The sequence below is a fragment of the Monopterus albus genome, unplaced genomic scaffold, assembly GCF_001952655.1.
Source record: "Monopterus albus unplaced genomic scaffold, M_albus_1.0 scaffold428.1, whole genome shotgun sequence".
Lineage (NCBI taxonomy): Eukaryota > Metazoa > Chordata > Actinopteri > Synbranchiformes > Synbranchidae > Monopterus > Monopterus albus.
The window spans coordinates 123604-146894 of record NW_018128308.1 but is presented as its reverse complement, the minus strand read 5'-3'; the positions used below and the strand labels follow the sequence as shown (position 1 = coordinate 146894).

The 23291-nt window shown below is 44.1% G+C and overlaps 1 protein-coding gene across 2 annotated transcripts in view; it reads right to left on the bottom strand.

Annotated features, from left to right (window-relative positions):
- Nucleotides 1-23291, bottom strand: part of vta1 (vesicle (multivesicular body) trafficking 1) — a 32419-nt gene that overhangs the window by 2083 nt on the left and 7045 nt on the right. The window contains exons 2-7 of one of the 2 annotated variants that reach the window (XM_020586886.1): nucleotides 21649-21743; nucleotides 15986-16113; nucleotides 12937-13012; nucleotides 11002-11116; nucleotides 5283-5540; nucleotides 2349-2423 (exon numbers count right to left, since the gene is read on the bottom strand). In XM_020586886.1, the coding sequence (XP_020442542.1) occupies nucleotides 2349-2423; nucleotides 5283-5540; nucleotides 11002-11116; nucleotides 12937-13012; nucleotides 15986-16113; nucleotides 21649-21743 (747 nt within the window). The remainder of the gene's footprint in view (nucleotides 1-2348; nucleotides 2424-5282; nucleotides 5541-11001; nucleotides 11117-12936; nucleotides 13013-15985; nucleotides 16114-21648; nucleotides 21744-23291) is intronic. The other variant, XM_020586887.1, reaches the window with a different exon arrangement.

The window sequence follows — 23291 nt, the reverse complement described above, 5'->3', positions numbered from 1 at the left end:
ACTGCTATTTTTTTGAACACACCCCTTTCAACTAATTGCCCAATTGCACAGCCTTAAGAGTGTGCATATCATGAATGCTGGGTCTTGTTTGCTTTCTGAGAATCTACTGCACCTACTGGTAACTTGTTTGCCATGTAGCAATAAAAAATATACTAAAAACCTGGATTATTCTGGTTAGTCACATTGTACTGCTATTATTTTGAACAATACTGTATAAACGAGTTGCAGCATCACTGACTCTATGCTTTATTCCTTTGCTGAGCAACACCCCACCATCTCTCTCACATCCGCCCAGTCTCCCACACCATCCATCACAATCTGCTCTCTTCTTCCTTTCTACCAATTTTTTTTCTTGCCCCCCCCCCCCTTTACAATCAACACTCCACTTCTCTTTCGAGTCACATTTCTTCACTTGCTCCTCTCCTTCTCACTCATCCTTTTAGTCCATCCTCCTCCCTTTTCTCCTTTATTTCCTCATCGATTCCCTCTACATCTCTCCCCCTCCCTCACTTGGTCACCAAAGGACTCTAACTCTATCCATGCCTCTGTGGCTCTCCCTCCCCACCGCACGCTGCTCGGCCGGCAGAGCAGGAGACAGTGCAGGACTAGACACAACCTCCATAGAAAACCTCCTGCACGTTTCTAAGAATACTATTCAACAACTCAGCTTCATGATAACAAAACCAGAAGAGTCTGTGTTAGGTCCTTGACTGGTTCTGAGTAGAGTCTAGACCCCGACCGTCTCAAACTGTACCACACGATGAACTTCATTTTAAAGTCCTTAAGTTACTGGAGCCCCTTTCCACATGTGAAATCATCCCAGTGAAAACTGTAGTGTGGATGTTTAGCACCGCTGACACCTGAGACCGTGGCCAAGTCAAACCAAAACCAGCTGCACGGCTCGAAAGCAACAGCTGTAAATGAGAAGTTCTGGTTTGGAGCGAACTGACTCTTCAAGATGAACAGTCTTATATTTTTTAATGCAGACACATAAACAGAACAGCAGCAATAGAAACAAACACATAAACCTAATATGACAGGTTAAACCACCACCTGATTATCTAAACTACTGCTGAACTGTTTCAGCACTATGAAAACAACTACAGCACGTTACTTCCTGTTTATTCAGCAGCGAGCTGTCAACTGAGATTTCAGACACTTTCCACATCCATCAGAGAAGTCAAACAACATACAACATACAACATACAGCTGTTTTATGGAGGAGACCATAAAGCTGAAGCTTTTGTGGCTTCACGTTACGTCACAAATGGACGAGAGGAAGAAAAGAAAGGAGGGCGGCTGAGAGAGGACTGCTGGGTGAATGAATTCAAAATCTCATCTCTGTCTCATGAATGGAAAATGCAGAGGAGCGACTCAGAGCTGCTGAACAGGAAACACATGCCTCTCCTTTTCAGACTGGTTGACATGCTTTAAAGTGCTGCGAGCAACAGTTTTCTCCATTCATCTGCATGAACTGAGGCTAATCCTCAAACAGGCCTTTACAATTTAACTGAACAGCGATGAAGTCACACAGTTTATCGAGCCTGAATTCAGTCTGTGAGGAGAAAAGCTTTTGTTGCTTCGACAACTTTGCAGTGACATCTGAATAAAATCTGAGGCAGAATTATTCATTTCCCCTCCCTGTCCAGTTAAGGATTCTGCTGAGTATGCACACTAATCTACATAAAGAAAAATGTGCATCTCAGATCCTCGTGCATCTACAATATTCAGCCGAAGAACTGCAATATGATTTTAGCATCATTAATTCATGAAGGGCTGACAAGGCTCTGTGCTGCTTCTTTATCACAAAATTTGCATTTTATAGTATCATTTATGATAAGTGGACTTCATTAAATAGCGCGCACACACACACACACACACAGGGACCTTTACATGCCAAGTAACTGTGATCTGACTGGAGGTGTATCAAGTTAAAAAACCAGTCAAAGGAACAAGTCGGTTCCAGGATGAACGTGGGAAGTCGACCATCAAACACAACAAAACGCATTTAGGCTGCAGTGAAAGGTAAAGTGTGAGTCTGGACTCGCTCCAACACCTTCACTAACAGAAAGCTGCCAGATGGACCACAGAGGGCTGAAAGGTTTTATGAACTGTGTTCTGGCCAGAGGCTACTGAGGCACGTCTTGACAAGCAGCAGTGTTTTTAAAAGTGATGGATATTCACCTTTAAACCACCAGCAGCAGCAGACATCTGATCAGTTTTTCCAGGATTAAAGAGACAGCAGGAAGGAGAGGAAGGAAAAATACTCTCTTTATGTCAGTGCTGTGTGTGAGCTGTGCCTTTGTGCACACTCTCTATGCAGTGTGTATACGTGTGTGTGTTCTTACCCTGCTGCTGGGCATCGAACAGTGTGGGGTCAACAGCGGGCACCGATCGGGGCATAGGCACTGGTTTAGCTGCATCTGCCGGTCACAAAAACAAATACTAAATAATAAACGATGTGCACTGAGACTTCATGTGCCTGTTACTTGTAAAACATATCTGATAAAGTGCAGTAGGTGAGAAACAAATGGTTTCACAAATAGTGAAATTTAAGTTGCTCTGCTTTGATAAACACAACAGACAAGTGAAGGTTGAACTGATGCTACAAAAGTAGAATCATTTCACCAAAATGTGGACTTTGTTTGTTTCAGGTCTGACAGTAAACAGTGTCTTTATACTGAACCGTGAGTTTTTGTTAACCCTCACCAAGTTGCCTTGGTACCTAAACTTAACCAGCTCAGAGATGTGCAGTGTGTGTCATTTTGGAAGACAATGGATTTTGTCTTGAATGTTGTCTGAAGCAGAAATGATCAGATATGAATGCATAGAAATACCATTATTTATTCACTGCTGACATGGCATTTTAAGGATAATCACTTTTATCTGGCCAAGTATGTTACACACAAGGAATTTGTTTCCAGTACAGAACTGATGGCAGCCATCTGTGGCGCCAACTCACACTGGTGGCTCTAACCATCAGGGGGCAAGGGAAGGGGTTCAGTGTCTTGCCCAAGGACACTTCGCCATGTGGACTGCAGGCACTGAGATTCAAACCTCCAACCCTCCAGTTGGGAGACGACCGCTCTACCCACTGAACCACAGTTGCCCACCTTTAATCTTTCATTTATTTCTGACTTTATGTACAAACAGCAGAAACTGTTTTGTCTGTGTCATTTTTCCTTCAACTGTGTGAAGCAGAACAAAGGACACCACAGTTTTCCACTAATTAAAGCCACAAACAGTAAAATGGTGGTTAACACACTGATCATAAATTAGCTGTAGCTGGGTTTTCAAATTTACACATACAGGCATACAAACATCTGTAAAACAACCCTAAACAATACTGGAAACGTCCAGTTGGAGGACAACGCTTCACTTCTGAAACCCTTTTACTACAACAGTAACATTTGGGAAACTGTGTCCCCAAGTCTGGTTGGTATCTCTGAACCACGACTGTATCCCAAACAGTCGAGTTAGTGGCTCAGTGACAGTGAAAACCCCTCAGAAAGAGACAGAACACTAGAATCCCTCCAAGTAAAACAGAGGTTAAGTTCAGTGACTGATCCGTTTATGCTCCCTCTAGTTTTCTATCAGATCAGAGTTAAAATTAATTTGGTTCCAGATTTGTTTTTAGACTATAAGCCTAAAATAATCAGACTTTCAGAGGGAGTGATAACACACACAGGACTGAACCACACGTGTGAACGCACACCACAGTGTGTATGACTAACAGAACTCCTGCCGCTCGGGTGTAATCAACAGCACCTCACAGGGAGTGAGCGCCCCTCGTCTGTCAGCGATGACTTCAGGTACCGGACCAGAGCCAAAGTCAACTTCTGTCACTCATTTTCTCCACTCACGTCTTCCTTACAGCAGGGACGTGTCGGCCAGACAACCCCCAGCTGTGTGTGTGGGGAAACACTGTTTGGATTTTCTCCTGCCAGATCTTTGTGCAGAGCCTTGTGTAACCCATGCTGTAACCCCCCTAATTACTTGCTTTCTGTGTGCGCTACACGACCCACCACACCTTGTTTTGTGCTGCATCCCTCGAAGTAGGAAACTGAATCTAAATGTCCTCTGACCCAAGCAAACAAAATAATCAGGAGGCGCAAGAACCTTGACAAAGGCGTTGCATTACCCTTTGTCTGATTTGCCACAGGGGGACAATTATGTCTCGCACAATTAACATGAGTCTCTGTGTCAAGCCCCCAGTAATTACAGCTATCAGTGAACATTACCAAACTCCACAGCACAAGTCAAATTTGGCCATAGTTAAGATCCAGAAACCCTCACTTCAGAGCGTTTCTCTCTTCTTCACAGCCTGGAGAGGACATCTGCAAACACTTACACCAAAGCCCAACATAAACACACACACCCACAGCACCGGCTGAACAAAGTGTGACTCTCCTAGGGAGGGGTGTTATTGAATGCAGTGCTAGAAATCTTTAATGCCGTCACGTATACACTGTTATCAGGGGAAATTAGCATGAAACAGGGATTAGAGGACTGATGACAAGAAGGGCTTTGAACCAAAAAAAAGGCAGATCATCTACTTCACCATAGACAATTGATCATCAGAGAATAGCAAGGCATAATGACACCATAATGACCCTATCATTACTATAATTACCTTCCATCACCCACCCTCCCGTACAGGCAGAGTTATAAGTGCATGACATCTGGACCCGGAGCAGAGAGGCTCCCTGGCTGATGAATAGTTGAAGTCCAATCTCTGACATCTGGGCAGCTGTGTCTACTCAGCAGGTTTAGTTCTCTTGAACAAGAGGTGCTGACGGCAATGGTGATGGTTTATAGACAGCCAAAGTCATAGTGTCACTTACTGTCTAGGCCCTGTTCCACTAGCTCCTGTAACTTTGTACAGTCTGTCATTCAGCATTTCATCCATCTTTCGAACAAAACTGAAACCTGCACCCGCGGTCTACAGCTCATGGACATTTCCCAGGGGGACGGTACAGGGCCCTGTGTCATCATAACTTGGTTGCATTAACATCTATAACGTCGACAGATAGAAGCTCTCCGACTATTTAGATGTAATCTCCACTACCTAAGACATCTACAGCGGCTCGTCTTCTCTGTGCTGTTGTTACAGACATGTCTGACCTAACTGTGACCTCTCCACCTGCTCCAAGCACTCGCCCCCCTCGGGCTCTTAAAAGGCAGCTACAAACAGAAATACAGTGAGTTCCAAGCACAGAGTACTGCTGCTGGTGTGGCAAAAAATACTGGGTAGTCCCAAACAGGCTGTCCCTGCTCCATACCTGTGGGTGGGGGCAGCTCAGCTGGAGTATTGGCCGGTGCGTGGGCCCCTGGTGGGATGTGGATGTTGTTGTAGTTGGTGGTGGGGGGAGCCGATGGTCCCAATCCTGGACCAGGGGTAAAGCCAATGCCTGGAGCGGGACCCGGACCCAAACTCTGGTCCTCATGGGACTGGACAGAAGGATCCCTGAAGGACCCTCCCCTGAAGGAAGCCCCGTGGAAGGGGCCCAGGCCTGAGAAGCCTTCACCTCCAAAGTCATCTATCAGAGACAGTGAAGGAAAAGAAATGACAAGGGCAGAGGTGAGACTGTTTAATGTGAGACTTGCTGGATGTGTAATGAGTGTGTTATTCATATGCAGCATAGTTCATTAAAGGCTCCGTGGAGACACTCAGACTAAACCATTCCAGTGAAACCTGTTGGCAGCGTTTAAGACAGCATTTTTGGGGAGGTATGTCGCTGTAGCCTGGTTCCAGATCAGGTGTTCACTGACGGAGGCTCTCCCAGTTGGACATAAAACAACTGAACCCATCGACCCCGTGTAGGGGCCTCATAATCAGACTGAACAGTCAGCTGATTTCCACTTCTTTGCTTCTTGGGTGGGGGTGGTTTGTTTGGCCCTTACCAGTGCATGACTAGTGACGTATCCATCCCACAGACGTCTGTGTGAGAGTGGCGGCAGTGGATGTTGTTGTTCACTTAATGTTCTGCCAGACATTTGAACTTTTTAGAGCTTAAAAGTCAGTGTCTCTGTGTGTAAACTTACAGCAACCTGCTTTTCCCACAGTTGCTGCCATTTTTCCAGCATCTTTGTCATTTTTTATGGACGCAGGTTCCGACTATGGCAAAAAGAGCTGTCAATGAGCACAACACCAGACCCGGTTCAACCAATTAACAATTTGAAAATGTGGTTTGAAACCAGACTGGCCTGGATCATCAACTGCGAAGAGAAGGAAGATGGTTGCACCGCACTGCCACAGTTCCTTTATCAACTGAACGTGGCACTGACAACATGGACATGTTCAGCTGATAAGGGTAACCTTTTACATGGTCTGCTGGTAAAATGGAACTGGCAAATGATGCACCCTACAAACAAACTGACATTCAGGTCAATGCAACTCACGTGGACCAGACAAGCCACATCGCTGTGGCACTGCCATGAACCATTCATCGCCAATTCCTCCTATGTTCATCTAATAGAGCCCAGAGGTGTCAGTGCCTAAAGGAATAGGACATACTAAGCTGTTCAACAGAATGGTGGTGAATGGAGGAGCCTAAACGCCGTGGCCTCACTTGGCTTCAGTCACATACCGAAAATTGTTTCTCCATCAAAGGCACATCAGGTAACAGCGCATCCGAAATGGGTCTGGGTGAAATGATTGGAATTCATGAAAATAAGATTAAACTGCCCCGCCAGAGAGTGTGTAAGTCACATTCAAAGATATTAAATCAGAAATTGGTTTCAGATGAGGACTGGGACATGAAGCGGAGCCGTCCTCGGCATTTTAACTGTAGACCAGCCCTCGGTGACCCGACACGCTTCTCTCGTGTTCCCCAAGAGCTGCAGGACATCTTGTCTTTCCATGTTTTCTGTAATTGCAGCATGTTATGCCACATCTGCCAGGTCTTAATTTGACTGTGTGTGTTCTGTGTATTCAGTGTTCCTGTTACTGAAAGCTGCTGAGCTGCTCTTTGTTTGCTCGTGTTTTGTCTGATTTTTCATGCCGCTGGGCTTTGAGCTCTCTCAGCCACCACAGTTTAAGTTAGGCTGAGAACTTTGAAAGAATAAAGTATTTACATACTATGAACATGTACATCTATACATACGCATGATAAAAGTGGAGGTTATGTTGAAGTGAAGGGAGAAAGTGCTTCACAACCAAGTAATAATCACAACACTAGACCAAAACAAAGAAAGGAGACATGCTTACAGTATGAAAGACACTGTTAGATTTGTCAACAATAACTATGATGGAAAATGTTCATTGATAAAAACAAAACTAAAAATAAACATTTGATTACTAGAACTATGAGGAAATGAGCAGCTCCTCTGGGACCATTAGTGGCTGAAAGACTTGCCAAAGGGCACTTCTAACACGGTTTCTAAGTTATGTTCCTTCAGTGAGTCAGCTGTCTCCTGTCGGGAGCTACTCAGCTGCCATTCAGAGGGTGCTCTTCACTTCTAACGTGGTGTTAGCTGGAAAACAGGACCTTTACTATGGGTAGTGGTCCAGCACACATTCTGTAAGGACGGACTCCCGCAGACAGGCTGTGCTTGGGGGTGGGGTACTCATGTAATGGTGAGACAATAAAATATGATCCAGGAAGTCCAGTTGGAGGAACAGATGTGTGTTTTTAAAGCGTATTAAACTCCAGAACACAGCACAGATGGGGTCGCACAAATCTGGACAGTCCTACAGGGAAGGCTGCCAGAGCAGCCGTTTAATATTGTGTCTTACAAAATACAACACATATCACTATTTTTCAGCTAAGCTTTGGAAGCTGTTTTCTCCTCAGCCCCCTCCCTCCACCCCTTTCCTCTTGCTAAACACATCCCCCTCTGAGCCAATGAAACGTCAGACCAGAGGCTCCTGGGGGACAATGGTCTTTCTGTAACTACCACTGGTATAACTGTGTGTCAGTAAGCGTGACAGTAGAAGCAGAGAGTAGTAGGATGGCCTAAATAATACACACAAATCATTTTTGACACCCTGCCCTAACAGCACATCGCTGTCCGGGTTGTGTGGTACACTCCACTGGAACCATCAAATAAAACGTGAACAAACCAGAAAGCCCAAGAATATTCTCACAGTGGCCATTGGGCGTCTCAGAGAACAACTAGTCCTTCAGTAGTGAAAGCTTGGGTAACATCTTTCACAAACTGGAATATCTTACAGGTTTGCACATAAATTCAGTTTGACAGAAGGCACAGAGGGACCAGTAAACAGCTCAGACATCGGCAATCAACGTCTGCTGCACATCACTATCCTCGCTCTCTGGTCCATCTCTACTGTCAAACAAGTGCATTTTGACCACTGAAGTGTTAAACCTCTGGTTTTTACAGCAGGAAAAATGCACAGTTTTCCCACAAAAGTGACCTCCACCTACCGAAAACCATGTTTAGTCTACGAGACCAACAGTGGCCTAGAGCTGATCATGTCACAAAGGACTGCTTTCTGATGGAGGGGCAGATGACACAAAAACAAAACATCTGGACTGCTGATGTGTCAGTATGAGACAAGAGACAGACAAACACACACTGACTCCCAGTGTTGAAATGCTGATAAAATCCTGATACTGACAAAAAATAAATAAATAATAATAGGAGCGAAACCTCAGAGAGCAGGACACACCCACGCACGCTGGGTGGATGATATCAGCAGTGTGCTATCCATCACTGGGGATAAGCCATCATGATGTAATCACTGACACAGAGACCCTAACCCACACTAGACAGAGGCGTAGAGGAGTCCATGTTAGTAGATACAGGGTGTGACGGTGTGGGAGAGACATGAGAAAATACTTAAAAAGGAAAAGAAAGTGCAGTTACATGAAGCTATGATGTGTGTCCGTTTACTAAAGTACATGTATGGTGTGTTATGGATTGGTGGATGTTATGTTATGGGTGAGCAGGCGACCTTTGGGTCAAACGCCTGCACATATGTGGAGTAAATGGGCGTGGATGAGCAGATGTGTCACTATTTTAGCCAGGAATTCATCGACATCATGAAACATGCATTTCATGTTTCCTACAGGGAAGGCAAATGTAAGACCACAGGTTCTAATGCCAAAGGGCATTCCCGTTTGGCCTGGCGTCTTCCCCTGAGGATGTTGATGCAATTTCTAGCTCTCAACATGCAATCTGAAAATGAGTCCAGATGCTGGGGAGTCTCACATGGTCCAGTTTAAATTCTACTTAGCTGCCATCACTGCTGCTGTCTTTAAAAGTCCATCCCCTCCTTATTCACACAAATGATTTCAAAAGGCTGGTCCAGCGACCGTTGCCATTCACTGTGAATGAGCCGTGCCTTTGCAACCCTGCGCCCTGTCCAGCTACACTAAAGAAAGGTGAGGAAGGCGCAGGCGACATCCAGGTGAGAGCCAATCGCCATCATTTTGATTCAACCAGAAACTGAAGCACAGAGTTTTCCAAAGCTGCACTTCACTACGTGGAGGAACTTTAAACCAAATGAAGGTAAAACTTAATCACCACAGTCTCCTGCATCCCAGTTGTTAGCAATGTATCTTTAAATAGTTACAGGGACATAAAAAAGAAGAATGACTTGTGGAAAGTAATCTCCATCATACGTAGCAGTATGTAATACTGATAAAGTGCTCTGTGTGTGATGGGGAACAGGAAACCACAACCTTCTCCTCATTATACCCAGGTTGTGATACAAATTCCAGAACAAGACTTATTTCAAGGCAGTAATTTGAGGAATATATATTTGTTCTTTCCACAAAACTCTTTCCAAAAATCCCACTGCATCAGCAGTAAATGTTGCCTCACTACAAGAAGCTCTTACAAGGATTTTACTCAACTAAAAACTTGTCATGTCCAAAAGCTTAACCAAAGTTCTTGCAGCGTTCATACAGTGTTTATTTTCCCCCAGGTCACGCACTCCCCTCCAAAGACTCCACTCACCCCTGATGTGAATCATTTTAAACTAAATCACCACCTGCTAAAAAAAAAACCAAATGCTGGTGAGCTTGGGGGACGGCTGGTAAATTGGACCAATCAGCCAGAAAACCATCGAGCAGAAAACCATCATCTGGAGGTCTTGACCTAGTGCAAAGCTCCTTCGGCTTGTAACACGGTGAACTTTAAGAAGAGGCGCCCCGGTGGCAGCCGAACAAAAAGGTTAGATCCCTGTGTTTTCCCACAACTTGCACAATGAACTTTAAAGACTGCTATGGCCATTTTGTTGTCTCGCTAAGTCAGTCTATCTCCTGGGGATCTAGTGGCGTTTCCCATGAATTCTTTCTGCTAAAGGTTATGTTTTATGGTCCAGGCCTGGCATCAGAGGCAGGAGCTTTTCAATGTGACAAAAGGTCGATGATTCAAGAGCTGATCCTCGCTGGATATGCAAGGAACAGGGAAAATAATAAATATCACAAACACACACACGGAGGCCCAGCACAGCCTTATTGTACTGAGACACACACAAAGACCAAATTCACATTCATTTCATTTTCTCACACACAAGCACAAAGTCACTTTGGATTTCAAAACACAACACAACTTGTGTTTACCTGCTGCTTATCTCCCAAAGTCTCTGCTTTTTACCACAGTACTTTCCTGCAACAGTCTTAGACCTGATAAGGCACACAATGCAGAGCCTGGCTTCACGCACACACGCTGTGTTTTCATTCCTTGTGGGGACTTTATATTGACTTACATTCAATTCCTATAGACTTATCCTAACCTTAGCCATAACCATAACCTGCCTAACACCTAACCTTAAACCATGCTGCCACCCTAAAATTCAGTGATTTCCTTGTGGGGACCAGCGTCTGGCCAATGTGAGTGTGTTAACAGGTTTTGGTTCCTATAATGTAAGTAATACAAAGGCACGCACACGCAAAGCACCTAGAAAACGAAAGAGTTCTTTAAAGACCAAGTTCAGGAGAGAGAGCAGAGAAATGTTTCTTAGCAGGGAGCACAACGATGTGTGTGTTCATGAATGTGTGTGCCTTCCCGTATTGTATCAGTGTGTCCCACCTGCTTCCCCGTCCTCGTCCATGGCGATGGGCCCAGGCTGCGGCGTCTCCCCATTCTTCAGACAGTTGTGGATGTAGGTGGCCTTCCAGCGGGCATACTTCCGGTGCTGAATGTTCTGGCAGAGATTAAGTCAGGGGTGGAGATGAATACAAGAGGCTGTTAGTCAGGCTGTAAGGTCAATTTAAGGGAGTAGGGGTAATAAAATATAGGTCACAGTTGGTGGACGGTAAGGGATGGAAGTATATGAAGGACTTGGGGTCAAACATGGGTTAACTAGTAGGTCAGGGTGGTAAAAGATCCATGAGAGTGGCTTGGAGAGGCAACAGGTGGTAAGAGCTGAGGAGGCAAAGCGAGAAGACAGCAGCAGATTTACTTTGGCCTGAGGCTGATAAGAGTGAACAGATACCAGATAAGTATCATGTCCTCAGCAGCTCAGAAACAATGGCACACTGGAGCCTGCTGTGTCTGTTTAGCCTCAGTCTTACTGTATAGAAAGAGCAGCTAAAGGTAGTTAGCCAGTGCACAGGTGGAACTCCAACATTCATCTTTACTTTAGTGGACAGCGTCATGTGAATTTCAGGCGTGACATTATTCTTTCAGTCATCTCATATCAATACTTCAGGCTTATAAAGTTAAAGTTTGAACCAGGCCCTTCAGTCGATTCTGAAAAATTAGGTTTAGATTAAGTTACAGCTGCTCAGTTTGTCATATTTTGTTACATATTTAATGAAGTAAATACAAGATCAGATCAGATCTGGGCCAAAAACACATCCCTGGTCCTGATGGAGGACAAGGTCGCACAACACGGTGCCAACTCATCTGACTCCACTCAGCTCAGGTGGGAAGCTGCTGAAAACCTCTTTTGACTGCCTGAAACTCAATCAGTCCTGAATGTCAGTCTCACCACTGGCCACTCTGAGGACTCATTGTCTGACAGTGGACTGAGTATGTGCATGTGTGAGTGTCCATCAGGGCTCACTCAGTGCAACAGCGAACTGCATGTCCTGCTGATGTTTTAGCAGCTTCTAAGTGACTCACAGACAAAAGACCTGCTGTGTATCACACATTTTTACAGAGATGGGTAAGTGTGTGTGTGTGTGTACAAAGCTTTGCGTGTCACAGCCTCCAACATCACACATCAGGCCACACATTTAGTCAGGGCTGTGAAGAAAACAATTATTTTCATTACCCACTAATCAACCAGGATTTCTCTCATGTTACTGATTAATCACGTGGTGAAAAACATCCGACAGGCCAAGGTGACATCTTCAACTGACCCGTTTTCTCTGGGATACAGTCTAAAATGCAGCGACAGTATATAAAGCCTACTCTCATCGACGACTGAGAAAACAAGCAAATGTCCACAATATAGAAACTGGACTCAGCAAAGTTTCTACCATTGAGAACAAGCTAAATGATTCATCAATTGATTATTTGACTTATCAGTTCGCCGCTACACTTAATCATAAAATATGATGAGAGTCCCTCGTCACATTTCTTGACGCTCAGCGTGTCACTATAGTGGATGAGGCATACAGGGGCAGTAAGGACATGAGATGTAAGGCACATGTATAAATGAAAAGATCTCTCCACTAACGAACAAACAGCAGTATTAGTATCACTGAGCGATCATGGAAGGACTACACATCCAGAAACAGCTAACTGTTGAGTTGATTTACAGGTCGATGAGAAACACCTGAATCTACTGCAAAATGGTTTCACTTCAAAGCACAGACTCCTGTCTGCCTTTGACAACAGGATAAACACTGTATTGGTTCTGGACTCTTCAGGGGGATTTCTTCATACCAGCTGCACCCTCTAGCAATTTGACCTCCTTCCTTATACAAACCCCTTAACGATAATCTGGGCTTTGTTGATTATCACTTGGGAGAATTTTGTAGACAGTCTGCAGAAAACAAAGGGTCTTTATCTCACCTCCTCTGACAACTCCCCAAACACCGAGATGACATCCAGCAGCAGACTGGAAGTGTAGAAAGACTTGACCATGTTCCTGGAGGAAAAAAGGAGACAGAGGACGACAGACAGAGGTAAGGTGATGGGAAGTAAAGTAGGAAGGAAGGCAGGAAGCAGGCAGAGAAATGAGAGTATGTGAAGTGAAAGAGGGAGATAGAAAGATGGGAAACAAAACCATTAGTTCAATTAGGTGATGCCAGAACATCACAAGATAAAACCAAGTTTCACAATTTTTATATTTTATAACGATCTGACCTTTGACCCGGTGACATACCAAACCGGCCACAACAACAGCCGCATGCAAAATGTGATTCTCTAAACACTTGCGCTGTAAGTGTGAGGCTGAGGTTTACTGGGCTTAGGGGAGACACATAGTAGTCACAGCAAAGATTTACCGGCGCTCAGTTACACACACAGTAAAGGTAAAAACATGAATGGGTCCTTGTGGTGTGGTACACACTGAGCAGTGGACCCACTGGTGGAGGAAGTTTCTCATAAACATTCACCTCTGTGTCGTAACTGAAATTACCAGTTTGACTCGGGGCTTTACAGCCGGTTCCAGGCTGCTACAAAGCTGCAGGTCACATGTCTGCATGCATAGTTTTGTGTATACCTGTTTTTAATTAACATGTGACTGTGTTTAGGAGTGACATGACACAGTGCTGAGGCCTGGGTCCTGTCAGCGCAGGCCGCTGCCTCCTGTAAAAACACAGGCTGAGCAGAAGTATCACCCAGCCCTGCCTAATTTACCTGCTGGGGTTTCTGAGCAGTCGTTTATGCCACAAAGCCCAGAGAACCTGTCGCCTGCCTCCATTCATCCTCCCCAAACTGCCACCAGCTGCTCACACTCAGTGACAGGGAGGGAAACTGGCTTTCCTGCTGTGGTCCCCCGTTCACACCCACAGAAAGCTTAAGGTGTCATATACAGAGTTCATGAAGGAGAAAGCGCCCTCTGTGGACACCACTCACTTTACCGTTCTGTTTTCTTCCTCTCACACCTATTGCTGATTACTTTTGATTATTGATTTTACAGGGCTTTTGAATCCTGTTTCCCATCCTACGTGAGCTGATGTGATTCTTTTTCAGTATGTGAAACAAGTTGAGCAGGTAACAAAATGCCCCTACGAAAACAAGAAGTGACTCCGGAAAAAAACTGAGGGCAAAGGGGAGAAATCTCAGGACGTGTTATCATTAAAAGTGTGACATTAAAATAATTTCCCCAGAACTCTTTAATTCACAGATGCTTTCCATCAGGAAATGACCTGGTAAACCTCACACATCATATTCCAGATAAGAGGAATGAAAAATGTGACCTGGAACCTGAAACCACTTTACTCCTCTAATTTCCCAGAAGAAGGTTTTAGTTCTTTGGCTCTTCATATCAACCACATCACATGGCTGTTTTCTCTCTTCCCTGCTCTTCTCCCTCCTCCTGGTTTCTGCTTCTACACATTGACCAGGTTCTGTGGAAACTGCGCTGACAGTGGACAAAGTTATTAACACTTCAAAGGTTAAAACAACGTAGCTATCATGATTTAAACTACACATAGTTTAAAGAGGAAACACTCCAGCTCTACATGATTTCCTGTCAACACACTTATCTCAGACTTTTTGATAACAAAAACCCATATATACACACACTAGATCAACAGGCTGTCAGGGCCGCTGGCCGAGGTGGTTTCCTGACCTAAAGCTCTGCAGGTGAAGCCAGACTTCCTGCTTCCATGGAAGGAAAGGTGACCTGCAGCCTTGTAGTAGCCTGGAACCGGCTGTAAAGCCCCGAGTCAAACGGGCAATTTCAGGCTACGTAAATACAATTTCATGAAAACTGTTGGGAACAAAGAGCAGAGCAAACAACAACTATAACAAACTAGGATTCAAACCAAATAAAATCACAGATAACATTGCCCTTACAATGTAAATTAAGCAGCAATGATTGGTCAGTTATTGATTAGTCGATAGACAGGAAACCAACTAGCCATTTAGGTGATCATGACATTTTAATATAGACAATAAATTAATCAGAAAAATAATCAGACTGATCAATAATGAAACTTATTGTTGGCTGTTTATGGGTGGTAATGTTTTTGAAGATGTTACAGCAGCTTCATATACTGGCTCATAATTACATTCAGATAAGGACATTTGGCATCTTGTCCTCAAAAAGACTAAAACAGATGTTTTTTTAGTGCCATACTCAGTTTGATATGGCGCGTTAACAAAAAGAATTAGGATAAACATCAGCGTTAACCTGATTCCTAAGGAACTGCTCGTTTATAGCCTATACTACGTTGTGAAAATGGACCCTGATTCAGTTCATGGCTTCTGTTTTTTTGGCTTGTTTTGTTGTTGGCGTTTGCACTTCAAACCTTTTCAACAAAGAAAAACCAGCAGGTGTTCTGTGTGGAAAAAAAATAGGTAAAAGTAAAAGTTCCTGGGAAGAATTATGCACAGGATTTACATCCAAGTTGTTTTTATAGGTCACCGTTACAGAACAGGATGAAATCATCACTATTGCAATATTTATCATGACCTCCCTGAAACTCGGTGTGGATGGACGGCGATGACTGTGGCTGGAGCAGAGGGGAGGAGCAGCTGAGTCATCGCTCTCAGCACACACACACACACACACACGTCATGTACATGTCCGCTACACTACTATTGTTTGTGAGAAGAGAGGAGTGGAAAGCAGAGAAAAGAAGGAAACCCAAGATACGAGGAGATGGTAGATGACGTGAGGAGAAAGAGGGGAGAGAGGAAACAAGAGGAGAGGACAGAAACAGAAAGACAAGGATAAAGGGAAGAGCAGAGATACTCAAAGCGTTTTACTTATTTCAATAACCTGACTTTGAAAACAGCACTGACGCTGAGAAGTGCTCCACACCGCTGGAGGAGGAAATATAAAAGTGACTGGCTGGTCTGGAGGCAAACCGCGTTCAGACACGTACGACGTTTACACTTAAACATTTAGGACCAGAGTCACATACAAAACCTCTGATGCTTTTCTTACTTGTGGAACTGTCCTGCTCGGTCCTCGTTGTCGGCGTAGAGGAACATCTTTAAGGCGTAGTTTTCAAGGTGGGCGTTACCAACCACCTCCTGAGTGATGGATTCATTGTCACTCAGATCCTTCTTCATCTGCATAACAAAAACAAACACACACAATCACTCACATTGATTCATCAGACATTAAATCTCCAGTGGGATGACTGTAATCGGCTCCGGCTTTTATTGTGAAAGGTCAAAAGTGCAGTCCATGAAAGGACAAGATCATAATTGGAAGGAATACACAATAAATACCAAGATGATGTTGGGTGTAGTTATACTGTAGAGGGAACACGATCTGTCCACACACGTTCACACAAACACATAATGGCAGGCTCATAGAAGCACACACACACACACACTTCACACAGATGAACCTACTCCACACACACAGTCGTACACAGTGAGTGAGTGCCTCCAGAGGGAAATGGCAAACACACCAAAGAGGAACAGAAGAATCTTGGTAGAGGAAGAACAAGGACGTGACCATGAAAGACAGCGGCTCATAACAAATCCACCACGCAAACACAGAACAAACAACAGAGCTCATTTTCATTCAACTTAATTCCATCACTCTCATCACTTCACTGGAACAATAGCAGCAGATGGAACAGTTACTACAATCACAGTGAGCCGACATTTAATAAAAGAATAAAAACACACACCGACTCAGGCTCTGCCAAGGACGGTGCCTAGGAACAGACTGTGCATGTTTGAGCTGCATTTTGTGCTGTTACATAATAAAAGGGCTGTAAACAATATTTTAAAAATTCTCACCTACAAAAAAAGTTGAATAAATTCTAGATTAGAACGAGAAGCAAATAATTCAGCTCAAACATAGGACCTGTGAAGGTCAGTCCCACAGAACACCCACTGAGTCAGTACGTGATAACATTTGCAGATTCTGAGGAATAATTTACCAGTTTCTGCTCAAATCGAGCTAATTTGTTATGTTTTTCCATATAGTCGACAAGAAACAGATTAAACAAAGGACAGTCAACATCTGTGCCGACATATCCTGACTTTAACTCCTTAGTATGACTCAAGCCAAGAAACATCCCACACCTCCCACAAGGCAACTGGGAAGGTTTTTATTTTTCTATGCCACATTTACAATCTATCATACTGGTGCTGATTAACCAGTGTCTACTTCTTTAGTTCTGTTCTCAGCCTTATACCAGTTACTTGCCCACTGCTGCCTTACAGAAGGCCATGTACATGCACATTGAGAGCCGCTGTACCAGTCAAATTCCTTGTGTGTCCAAAACACCTGGCCAATAAAGCTGATTCTGATTCTGATAAAACACTCAACATGGCTGCCACACGTTAGCAAATACAGTAGTTTGTCAATACATGTTCAATCCTCACATGACCATCAACCTAGGAGTCTTTCCCATCGCTACCGTCCCCGCCACGTGATGTGAACGTGCCATCAGCCTCTCCCTGACGGCTGCTCCACACCTCCAGTCTGTGATGTAGCCATTCTCTTAGAAACTCGTGTCTCCGAGCCCAGGCTGAGATAACCCTCATTACCTCCCTCAGGACTTGATGTCCAACATTTCATACTTAGTTCTGACTAATTCATTCATCCCACCTCCAAAACATTACATTAATTCATAAATGTGCGTACTTATGCACCAAATTTCTTAGCAGCATTAAAGCAATAGATAGATTGTCATTGTCATTTTAACTCAGGCAAACATGTCCTCCCTTCAGTGGGCACCACCTAGAGCGCCTCCATCTCCCTCCATGTGCAGTGAATGTACTCCCTCCTATGAATACTCTCCCTCCTTCCCTCTCTCCATCATACTGTCCAGCAGGGCTTCAGGTTTCTTGTAAAACCACTAAAGCAAACAAGATGGTTCCTCCCAGCAGGTGGACCCTGACCAGCCTGAATAGATACACTGTTTAAATCAGCCTGTGTGTGTGTGTGTGTGTGTGTGTGTGTGTGTGTGCGCACTGTAGCAGAGCAGAGGAATGTAAAACCACTGAGCAGAGTACAGAACGAAGGAAGGACAACTGGGCAGGCAACATAAAACTCAGTACACTCAAACCTGGCTTTAAGGGAACTGTACAACATTTAGCAACTTTTAAAATATTAAAAACTGCAAAAAGTTAAAGGCTGGGTTCAGAATTTACTTCATGTTCACTGAAAGACGGTCTCTGTGATCATTCCTCAGAATGTTTTCAGTCATAGATATAGCACCTGAGTGTTGTCATAAGACAAACTTTAAGGTGACGTGGCTTTTCAGTATGCAAATAATGGCATTTCTGCATTATTCAAAGTGGGAAACACAGGACAGAAAACAGCGAAGTAGCTCCACATCAACACACACGGGGACATAAACAGGTCTGAATGACTCAAGATGTTCCACATCTAATGTCATACATGCACTCCTCCTGTCTCTTCTTCGCTGTCTGTCCATCATCTTGTGCTGCCTGACATTTGCTCCTGCTTACTGTCTTTTCTGTTTCTTTGGGTACATCACAGTTCCCTTATCTGACTGTTCTTTCAGTCCCAAACACCTTACTCCCGCTCTGAGAAGCGGGCTGCTGGAGGCCGGCTCAGTGCTATGAAGCCATGCCACAGGTTCACGCACATATTTCAAAGACAGACTGAATTTTCATCACATATGTCAACCATAATGCCATAAATTCCTTCAGAGGCAGCTAAAATAAAGTGTAAAAAGTGTATTTTTACACTGTAACATCTGTGGTTGCGGCACTAGACAAACCTCTGAATTTAGCAGACCGGTGGCTGCTGGTGAATTCCCACTCGGCACCATGCGAAACAGATTTTTAAACAAATGATTTTTCCACCGTCCCAGTGAGAGTGAAGAGTTGGGCCAGAGATGATGGTGGAAAATAGAATTAATGAGTCCGACATGTATTACACATATGAGAGGAGAGAGAGAGAAGCTGCTGTGGTCTGTCTTGTCTTGCTCTGTAGAAATGAGTCACAAATACCAGTAACAGTTTATTGGACAAATAACCTCAGGGTTCCCCCCATGTTTCAACAAACTGCACTTCTCCAAAGATGGACACCGTTGTCTAGGGATGTACCAAATCAGAGCTGAACTGGTTTTTATAGTCTGGGGTCAACGTGCTAACATCCATCAACACCACTAGGGATGTACCAAATCAGAGCTGAACCGGTTTTTATAGTCTGGGGTCAACGTGCCAACATCCATCAACAACGCCCACTGTCCTTAACGTCCAGTTTTCTCCAAATTTCCCTTCCAGACCTCACTCTGTTCCAGTGCATGTGAAGTAACATCAACACATTTTTTACCCGTTCCATGTTTACAGGTTACCCATCAGGACTCCTGACACCTCATTACAACCCAACAACTAAATATCAGTGGCAGCATGTGACCTGCAAGTACAACATCCACTGCAGGGGACATATATACAGACAAACACATGCACCTTAGAACACACAAACAGGTCAGTACTAAAGCTAATACCAACACTTGTGATGGCAACTGATGAACAGTTGCCGAATTTTACTTCCAATATAAAGCTCAGTATTACAAATCAACAATTTACCTAACAAGAACACGCACCTAAAAGCAGCAGGTGTGAGTCCTGGTGGGAGACACTAATACAGGTCCCTGGGGCCTGAGTAAAACGTGGTGTGAGGGTCGAGCCCTGTGCACGTGTCTGTTTTCGTCCCTGTCCAACAGTTAAATGGCTCTGAGCGCTCAATAAATGCGAGTCCCGCATCACTGTAGGATGTTCCACTCCTTTCCCTCTCTCCTCCCCCCATGTCTCCTCCTTTCCTGCAGAAACACCACAGCCTGATGCCATTCACCTCCTCATTTCACCCCTTGTCCAGGGATCCTGTGTCACAGCAGTAAAAATGAAGACTTCAGGACTAGGCAGTTGCAGCAGTCACCACCTCGCCCTCTGTCCCTCTCAGGCTTAATGAAGGACTCATTTGTTTGACCCCCACTGGGACGCTCTGGGCTCATTAGCCTGTGTTGGTTTCATCTCACCCCCTCCCTGCTTCCCCTCCTCATTAAACAACCTCGTAAAATCTAGCTAGTTTTGCCCATGTTGAAAAACTTAAGGTGAAACTAAAAAGGTCCAGTTTGGTTGGTAAAACCCCACTGGCTGGCCCTGCTGCTTTAAATAAGGCACTGATTCAAAGTCGTACACAGTGAGTGAGTTGCTGTGTTGTAAATACAACATGTAGGGGTCGCTCTGCACACATCTGCAGACCCTGATTCCTGGCAGGCGCTGAGAGTTGTGGTCAGGAAACCTCAAACCTCAGGCCTTTTAGAGTGTGTGTATTCATTACAGCAGACCCAGGCAGTGACATTACAGGCAGGCATCAGCTCTACCTTTGTGTAAGGACAGTGGTCCAGCAACATTTTCCATTTTAAACTGCTCTGCCTCTGGACACTTCACAGAGATGTACGCTGAGTAATGAGGCTGTCAGCTGGCCCATGTCGCTTTGCCTCTACAGGCCACTACGCTTTATTAAGTATTTATTGGTTTAATGTGACCCCAAAACAGACTCTTATCAACCCTTCACTCAGTTCTTTGTCCAAATTTATTTTGATCTGCTTTTCAGAGCTGAACACTTGATCCTAAAACCGTCCAGGATTTTTACTATTACATGATTCTCTCATCCAGAAGTTTCCAAGATTTTTACTATTACATGATTCTCTCATTCCAGATTTCTGTCAGCTCCTTTGCAAATCTACATTAAATTATGTAGAATTCATTTGCAATATTGTCTGAATCTAAGACAAAGCTGGAACTTTACTATGCAACATTCTGATGAACAGGAGCTTATCAGTAGGTTTGCTCAGTGTCATAGCAGCCGAGCGCCATCAGGCCACCAGCTGCCTTTGGTCGGCATGCTGCAGGCAGGTCAGTCCACTGCCACAGAGGAACCACGCAACTTTCTCTCTTTGCTGAGAAGCCACTGGAGCATGGCTGATGACTAGATGCTAACGCTGCACAGTTCCAAAAGGAGTTAAAACACAAGCTGGGATATAAACATATTGATATAAAAGGCTAAATATCAAATAGCGTAAACTACATCTACCTTGACACATAGGTTGAACAGATATACTGTATAACCCTATGATTTTCTACACTGTTAATACAGAGGTATTACTCACTTTAACTTTAGTTAGATCATTGCAAAATAACCAGCAGGACAGGTTTATGGAACTATAGGATTCACTGGACGTGATGAAATACCTTGTTTTGTCAGGGATCTAATACACTGAATTATCCAAACACAAACAATCCCATCTGGTTATTTGATCATGTGATATGACTGAAAGCTCCAGAGCTGCAGATACAAAATGGATCCTGCTGTTTCCAAGGTCAAAGGTGAACTTCCAATGTCTACTTACAAGCCTGCATGGATGAGATGTCTTTAAAGGGCTCAAACAAATCCAAATATCCACAGCATCATGTGTAAAATGGACCAGCTGCTCAATTACATTTCCATTTATTCTAGATACGACTCTATCATGACAGTGTTCTACTATAAAACTTACATGCACAGTGTATATTATCGCCCATACCACGACAGTGTTCTACTATAAAACTTACATGTACAGTGTATAATACCGCCCATACCAGGTCCACACAGATGTGACTTACCGTCTCCAGCTGGTCCATGAGTTTGACCAGGAACTTTCGGCACTCTGGTGTTTTACTGTCCAGCTTCATGCCCGTCTGCATAGCATAGAGCCGACCTGCAGGAGAGGAGGGTGGAGGGGTTGGGGGGGGAGAGAGATAAAAGGTGAAGAGGACAACATCTTTTTACTGCTTAGTAAAGTCCTTCCACTACAGCTGCCTTTAAACACTACCTGAGTCACATGGAAGACTCACTTCACTGATCGTGATGAATTTTTCACAACAAAGCTCCAGAGCGGCTCCTTGACATGCCACTCGTTTTCCTGACAGCAATGGATCAAAAAGATCTGTGACAGGACAAGCCTGATCGTACAGAGGAGAGTGTCAGAACTCCAACTCCCATAATTCCTCATCTGTCAATCAGGTCAGGTCAGATTCTCCTGTTCACATGGTAGAAAACATTCCACCTTCCAGACAGAAGACCTGAGCAGCAGCAGACAGCCTGTAGGGACACCTGTCTGACTGGCTGACTGAACAGACTTACTGTGGGGTTTTATTAGTCAGACTGCTGGAGATACTAGGGCTGGAGGACATGGACAAAAAGCTTATCACACTATATTTTTATACATGGATCAACAGATAATTCTGACTGTGATAACAATGAAGGAAATACATTTGACATGGCTATTATACCTCAAGGATACACGCTGTTTCTTCTGGTGAATAACAAGGTGAACAAACTCCACTGGATCTCTTTTAATTTGAATTTCAAGGGTGAATTTGAATCCCAAGTGGTGACAGTCTGTAAAGAGCTCTTCCCCTGTTCCCCTGCATTCTCCATAAAGCTAAAAAATGTTTCCATTCTGGGTCTTCATACCCGGAGACAACCACGTTCATTAGCTGTTGGAAACCTGGTTTTTCCACCGTTCTAACCGGCCTCATGTCTTTCTCTATAAAATATGGAAGTGCACTCACCATGTCCCCATTTCTTGTTTACCTCTTACATGAGGTAATAAAAAAGGGCAAAAGGAGCAACAGCTACTGGGGTTTGAATTAACTTTACCACAGGAGGCTTGGTTACCAGTCTGGGCTGCAGACTTTGGCCCCCTGTATACTGGGATGGTGTGTATGCGGTGGTTACTTGTAAGTGGTTCAGTTCAGGCTGTATGGTGTGTAAAATGATGACTGTGGAAGCTGAGCTGTTACAGCCTGCACAAAAAGGTTATTTTAAGTAAAAAAAAATAATGCAGATGACAGATGGCTCTGTTAGCTGCCTTGAGTTGCATCCGTCCTGTAATCTGATAGAGAGATACAGTCTATGTGGACCCACTGTTAGAAGACTGATGTGACTCAGGATGCGTAGCGGACTCTGGCTATCTCACAGCAAACCTACACTGTGTGCACAATTATTAGGCAAGTGAGTATTTTGACCATATCATCATTTTATCCATAATTTCCAACTCCAAGCAGTATAAACTTGAACGCTTATTGGACTTAATGCATATCAGGTGATGTGTTTTAGTGTAACGAGGGAGGGTGTGGCCTAAGGAGATCAACACCCTATATCAAGGTGTGCATAATTATTAGGCAGAATGTTCTCCTCTGGAAAAATGGGCCAAAAAAGAGACTTAACTAAAGAGATTTAACTGACTCTGAAAAGTCCAAAA